The sequence below is a fragment of the Corvus brachyrhynchos genome, unplaced genomic scaffold (genome assembly GCF_000691975.1).
Source record: "Corvus brachyrhynchos isolate BGI_N302 unplaced genomic scaffold, ASM69197v1 scaffold98, whole genome shotgun sequence".
Taxonomy (NCBI): Eukaryota; Metazoa; Chordata; class Aves; order Passeriformes; family Corvidae; genus Corvus; species Corvus brachyrhynchos.
In genome coordinates, this window is record NW_008239762.1 from 18,822 (window position 1) to 25,298 (window position 6,477).

Sequence of the window (6,477 nt, forward strand, 5' to 3'; positions counted from 1 at the left end):
TCCTGCCAGCCAGGAATGCTAGCCATTATGATCCCTCTCCCACTGGAGCAGCCAGAAGAAAACTGGGTGCTGGGAACACAGCTTACCCTTCCCAGGACCCATCTACTCGCTGCTTCTTGCGACAGAAATCCAGGCCCTTCTGCAGAGTCTCCCTGGACAGGAAAGAAGGCATCCACTTCAGAAGCAGCTCAAACTCAGTGTCTTCTTCACTGAGGGTTCCATCAGCCCCTCTGAGGCTTTGATGGGTCCCATTATTGGAGGGGACAAGAGGCAAGAGCATGCAGACAGGCAGCTACATTGTTCAGGAGGCCATGGCAGGCAGCTTGGGACAGTGAGCCTGTCTTCTCCCCTGCCCAGCTCTCATCTCAGTGTCTCACCTGATCTCCAGAGCTCGGTGCTCAGGGAACTGGCTCTGGAAGTGTCTCAGTGCTTGCATGACAGCTGATGTGCACTCCACATACGTGTAGTCAATCATGATGTCACCTGCCAGCAGGCAAAGGGTATCAGTGCCACAGCCCCTGTGTGGGCAAGCCTCCAGGCCAGCCGCTGCCAGCCTGTTCCTCAGACCCAGGGCACACTGATCCCCCATCAGGCACCCACTGGGCATGGTGAACCCAGGCCACTTTGTCCCTTCACAGTGGGCAGGACAACCAGCCCCCCTCCTCGCTTGGTTTCATACGTGGCAAAGCCTCCATCCGAGTTCCTCATGCTCAACAGCTGCCCAGACAAGCAGAGAGGGGGGGGGGACAACCTCATGGGCAGTACTACTCCAGTCTGGCCCCAAGCCAGCTGTGAGGACAAAGTTAGACCCCCAGGTCTGTGGGGCTGGCAGAAGACCCAGGTCCCAAACCACCATGACAGGCAGGCCCAATCTGGACCATCACATCACATTAGGTCACATAGGCAGCTCTGAATCACAACAAAGAGTGTTGCCACACCAGGCCTCATACTAGCTCAGACCAAACCAGATTTAATACCAGATCTAACAATTCCTTGGGCCTTGGCTTCTCTTACAGTCCTGCATGTCCCTTGGCCTAATTTTTGTAGCTCTTACCACATTCACAGCATCAAAGAGGCGCTCAGGGGGCACAAGCTTGGCTATGAAGGGGCACTTCTCCTGCAACAGCATAACTGCCTTCAGCCCCTCTGCTGTGCAGTCTGCCACGATCCAGCCGCAGTCCCGTGTGCTGAAGGGGAAGCCACCCTGGAAAAGTATCAGGTGGGCTTAGGGAGCAGGATCACCTTCCCTCATCTACTCTATTTGTGGAAGAGAGCAGGTGCTGCTCCTGATTCCTACTCCTTCTGCCCCAGTCGTGCATCCTTAGAGACCAGTCTCAGCCACCATACCTTGTTCATATGGCGATAATATTTCTGGTAGTCAGGTGGGTTCTCTGGGATCTGCAGGAGGCAAGAAACAAGTGAGGGCAGCCTGGAGGTGCCTGGCTGCAGGACCACGGGCTGAAACCATTGCAGGTGCAGAACCATGTGGGAGTGGACAGCACCTGCCTTCCACTGAGGGAAGTAGACAGGAAAGAGGTCAGCTCTGGAGCAGGGAGAAATCACCTTTTGGCCTGGCTTCAGCAAGTGTTGCTGAAGTCCCCTTTGGAAGCTTGCCTGCCAGGGAACCATCTGCTTTCAGTGCTCCTGCTGGCAGCACCATGAACAAGACCCATGACTGCATCTGCACCAAGCTGCTGGTGACAGTGACCCTCACCTTGAGCCACTGCTGGCCAGGCCAGCAGAAGCTGAGCTCCTACAGTCACTATCCAATGATGCTGAGTTTCCCAGAAGGGTGCCTCAAATGTGTCAGCACCAGACAAGATGAAGGGCAAAAAAGCCTAAGCTTTCAGTTTTCCAGCCTCTCTAAGCTCAGATAGCCAACCCAAGCATCCCTGGGCCTCGCCAAGGTCCTCTCCAAGCTTCAAAGATGGTTCCCTGAAAACAGGGAGCAGAAAACAGGAGGCTGGGCCTAGGACTTTGCTAGTCCAGCCCTTCAGAAGATCTCTTCAGAAGATCTCTTCAGAAGGCATCAGATGCATCCAACAGGGTTCTGAGCAACAGCCAAGCCTGCACAGCCAGCGTGTGAGACACCACTGACCAGCTCTGCTTACCTGGGAGAACTGGAGGAACTCATGGGCGTTCTGGAGGCAGGAGGTGAATTCAGGCATGTCCTGGGCTTCTGCCTGGAAACAGAGATGCACAGTGAGCAGTCAGCAAGGGGCCATAGCCAGACATGTTTTCCCAGCTCAGTCAAAGGACGCCAGGCCAGAACTGGCACAGCAGAGCTCCAAGGCACAGCAGGAGCTCTGCTTTTTGGGGACACGTGAGCAGAGACCATTTTCCCAAGGCAGCATGTAGCACTGAAGGGTGCATTACCTCCAAGAAGGCTTGTATGGCAAAAGCAGTATCCCAGAGCTGGGATCCATTTGTGCCCTGGAAGAGAGAAAATAGACAGTGAGAGGCAGGTGCTAGCAGCAGCCTGACTCAGCTGTGGGGTCTATGGGACAGCACATCCCTCCCACATTACCGCCAATAGCTCCTGCTACCCTGTTTTGTGTCACTCTGGATCACGGCTGATGTGCTGGCACAGAGGACAGATGTGGCAGGTCAAGGGACAGCAAGGGGACACAACGTAATACAGCTACATCAGCCTGCTCTGTGCACAGCCAAGGCAGGAGAAGTGGCTAGCATTAAGGAACAGCAGGATACAATGGCTCTGAGAGAAGCAGAGCTCAGACCACATGCAGGATCAGGGGCCTGGCTTTCTCCTGCCCTTCTCCCAGGACTCATGAGGATGGAGGGAATGGAGGCCTAGAGGTGTCCTCTCAGCTCACAGCCACAGGGAGGCAAACTAGCAGAACAGACTGTACTCCCTCCTGGCACAGCTGGGAGAAGTGGCAGTGAGACACAGAAGGCCACCAGGCACCAGAGGTGAGACGCCAGGAGCTCAGGCTCGGGATGAACACGCTATCCCATTACTCCATGGGCTGCCCCAGCACACCAGGGTCCCTTCAGTCACAAGTGAACTCCTATAGCACTTCACCTGCATCTTCATGCCGTCGAGGCCCAGCCTGTGGGAGGAGAGAGCACAGTGCTGCAGCACAGGCACAGTGGGAGCACCAGGAGGCAAGTCAGGAGCTACGGTGTGCCTAATCCACAGGGATCAGAGCCCTGTGCTGTGTCGGGTCACACTCAGCCCTTACCAGAGATAGTCAGGGATCCTGGAAACATGCTCCTGAAAAGCTGGGGAATCCTTCCCTTCCATGAACCAGCGAACCAGCATGTTGATTGTCTTGGAGATCTACCATGAGGAGCATTGTCACTGCTCTGGATAGAGCTTCTTCCAGCCCCAGAGACATATATCCCCCCACTCTAGACAGAGCCATCCAGAGGTTGTCTTGGCCTTGATCCCAATGGCTCCACCTGTGGCATCACTCAGCATAGCTGAGTTAGTGGGGCAGGTGCTTTTACTCCAGATTACTCCAGAGTTTACTCTCAGATCATCTCCCTGGACCTCAAGGAGAGATACTCCTCACCAGGGCCACAGCTGTCCCCATGCCCTCTGCAGCTCCTGTGCCCTGTTAGCCTTAAGCTCTTGAGCATCAGGAGCAGCAGGAGTTGAGCAAGATCTGGTGGTTATTACATGCCACAATTGCACAAGCTGGTCCTTAAAGAACAAAGGGTGAGATATTAAAGGATTAACAGCAAGTGTCCTACCGGCCCAATGCTGATGCACTTGGTGAATCTATCATCAGCTTTGATGTGGTCGTACAGCTCTGTGATGGCTCGCTGCCGCAGCGCAGTGCTGTGGTGGGCTTCATACACATTCATGATGGCTACAGGAGAAGAAAGGGACATGCAGTGAAAAACAGATTCACTTGCTGCGCCAGGCTGCAACCCAGCTCACACAACAACCGGTTGAGCAAAGCATCAGCATAGAGCAAAGCTCTGCCCCAGAGTGGCCTGAGGACATGGGCACAAGGCCCTGCTGCTCTCAGGGAGGGAGAACCCCATAGATTACATAATTCCTGTCTCCATCTCAGCTGCAGGGCATACACCAGTAGCTGGCAGTAGACTCTAAAGAGCTTTGAGGGTACAAGGCTGCTTCAGTATTCCCCGCAGCAGCTCCCGCACTCACCATAGGCAGCAGCCAGGAGCCAGCTGTGTGGGGTGTACACGTCACAGGCAGCCACGTTGTTCCTCTGTGCTGGCCAGTCTATGCTGGCGTAGTCTTGCACATACAGCTCCTGACACAAGACAGCAAAGGGCATCAGCCTGGCCAGCCAGGAGCAAGCACCTGGGGCAGTTACTGCTGGGAGCTGGCTCTGCTGTCTGACAGACACCATGCAGGTATGAGAGCTGCCACTTGGCAAGCCAGAGGCTGGCCCACAAGGACACGGCCAGCACAGCAGGTGGTCATGGAGCCACATATCCTTGTCCAGCAGGATCAGCTCCTTCCTTACCTGCCTCAAGCTCCGTATGAGCTCGTCCTCTTCTGCTGACAAACGCTTGGCGTAACAGTAGCTCATGGGAAGGTAAACCTGGCGGCAGTGACACCAGAGCCGTGACGGATGGGCTGGAAACCATGTAGGAAGCAGCCTGATTGCAATAGAGAAAGTGCTGCTGTGAGGAACAAGGAAGGCAAAGGGAAACATGGAGAGATGTTGTGCGCAATGTCCAGAGCAGGGCATGCCCCTGCACTAGGGGATATACACACAGCCTGGCCCTGCTTAGATTCCCCCTCCAACAGGGATACTCCCTCCTGACACCACTCCAGGCCCACCTGATGCAGGGCAGGGAGGACCTCAGGCTCAGAGAAGAGGAAGGGCAGAAGCCAGTTCAGTCACGTGGCACTTTGAAGGCAGAGGCCTGGTCTGACAGTTAATGGCATTTGCTGACAAAGCACCAGCAGCTCTTGGTACTGTGCAGCCCCTGATTTCCTCCAGGGAGAGTGTCATACACTTTCCCTCTCTGGCACCCAGCAGCCCTCTGAGTATTCAGAGAGGTACAAGCAAGGCAGCCTTCCATGTGGTTGTCCCTTCCTGATAGGGTCCAGTTCTGGCTGCTGGAAGATACTGGTGACAGGCAGGGAGCACATGAATGTATTAGGGACCCTGTGGGAAATGCTAACAGGGCTGTGCTCTGGCATCTCCCTTGGATCCAGTGTTCAGTGCTGCCCACCTACTGGCTGGTGGGCTGCTGGCTCCCAGCTCACAAACAGCCTGAGCACCTCCAGTTCCTGGCTGTAGCTAGTGTTATCTCAGCAATCACCAGTGCCTGGGACAGTTCTGGGTCAAGGCTGGTGGCAGGACTGACACTAGCTCCTCTCTCCACAGTGAGGGGGGCACATACCACATCTCTGGGAGAAGTGTGTTCATTCCCTCCCAGCTGTAAACGTTCAAGACAGCCAGCCAAAACTTGCCCCAGGAAGGGATTCCCACAGCACCTCCTGCACAGAACAGTATCAGTTTTCAGGTTAACACAGCCATGCCAGTTCCCAACTTTCTTCCCCATCACAAGACCCACTTCTCCCCATGTTTGGGAGCACACTACTCAGGTTGGGATACATGTCCCGAAACAGGGCAAGCAGGCAATGGTACAAAAATGCAACACAGCTTCCCATCATTAATTGAAAATGCAGTTGCCATGAAGGGCAAGTAAGAACAGTTCTTCCACTACCTGGCAGCCCCCAGTGTTCCCTGAAGCCCTCAGGTCTGGCCAGACCTCTCACCAGTGTACCAGCCCCATGGCTGACCTTTGCTGTGCAGGTTGACACGGGCCCGCACAATGTCAGGGTCATCTGGTCCAATCCCCAGGATCCTCAAGGCTATGTAGTTGAGGGCTGTGCCAAACACTGTTGATTTGTCTTCCACATGTCTGTCAGAAGCATATACAGAAACACCATATCCATTAGTCAGCTCTTGCCATTAGCCAGACACAAGCCACTGCACAGGGCTGTCTCTGTTAGGGTGAAGTGGGATGCCAGGGTTGACTTTGGAAAAGAGGGACCTGACTAATGCAGGAAGAAACATTGCTCTGCACTACCCTGTCACACACAATGCTTTGGGATATAGTGCCCCAGAGGAGATGTGGCCAGACTTGATGCCACAGCCATCCCTGTGAAAAACAGTGCACCTGGAGCGCTGCACAAGTCCAACCACCCAGAGCTATCACAGGTGCTCAGTCTCCATCCCTGAGCCTGGGCAGATCTGACAGCAGCTCCAAGTCCTGGATCTTGGAGGTGCCATCACTCAAAGAAGCATCTTTGCTACTCACAAGCCCCAGCCTCCGTCCAGGAGCTGCACAGAGCGCAGGTAGCGTACCATCTCCTTCCGGAACTCCTCGGGCAGCTGGATTTTGGCCGTGTGGCAGGCGATGAGGAGACCTGGAGGACCAGACAGGCCGGCACTGTGGAGAGCCGAACCCCAGGGCACTCACCCGCGGGCAGGTGCCCAGGCCTACCTGGCAGCAGGAACA

At 55.0% G+C, this 6,477-nt stretch overlaps 1 protein-coding gene across 1 annotated transcript in view; it reads right to left on the reverse strand.

Annotated features, from left to right (window-relative positions):
* The window catches only part of LSS (lanosterol synthase (2,3-oxidosqualene-lanosterol cyclase)), a 9,792-nt gene extending 3,321 nt beyond the window's left edge, over positions 1–6,471 (reverse strand). The window contains exons 1-16 of the mRNA XM_017742785.1: positions 6,463–6,471; positions 6,277–6,385; positions 5,756–5,877; positions 5,353–5,449; positions 4,464–4,599; positions 4,139–4,247; positions 3,718–3,836; positions 3,204–3,301; positions 3,044–3,071; positions 2,377–2,433; positions 2,112–2,183; positions 1,348–1,398; positions 1,055–1,204; positions 615–717; positions 378–483; positions 87–152 (exon numbers count right to left, since the gene is read on the reverse strand). Coding sequence (XP_017598274.1) covers positions 87–152; positions 378–483; positions 615–717; positions 1,055–1,204; positions 1,348–1,398; positions 2,112–2,183; positions 2,377–2,433; positions 3,044–3,071; positions 3,204–3,301; positions 3,718–3,836; positions 4,139–4,247; positions 4,464–4,599; positions 5,353–5,449; positions 5,756–5,877; positions 6,277–6,326 — 1,364 coding nt within the window. The 5' untranslated portion in view covers positions 6,327–6,385; positions 6,463–6,471. The remainder of the gene's footprint in view (positions 1–86; positions 153–377; positions 484–614; positions 718–1,054; positions 1,205–1,347; positions 1,399–2,111; positions 2,184–2,376; positions 2,434–3,043; positions 3,072–3,203; positions 3,302–3,717; positions 3,837–4,138; positions 4,248–4,463; positions 4,600–5,352; positions 5,450–5,755; positions 5,878–6,276; positions 6,386–6,462) is intronic.
* Between the last annotated feature and the right edge of the window lie 6 nt (positions 6,472–6,477).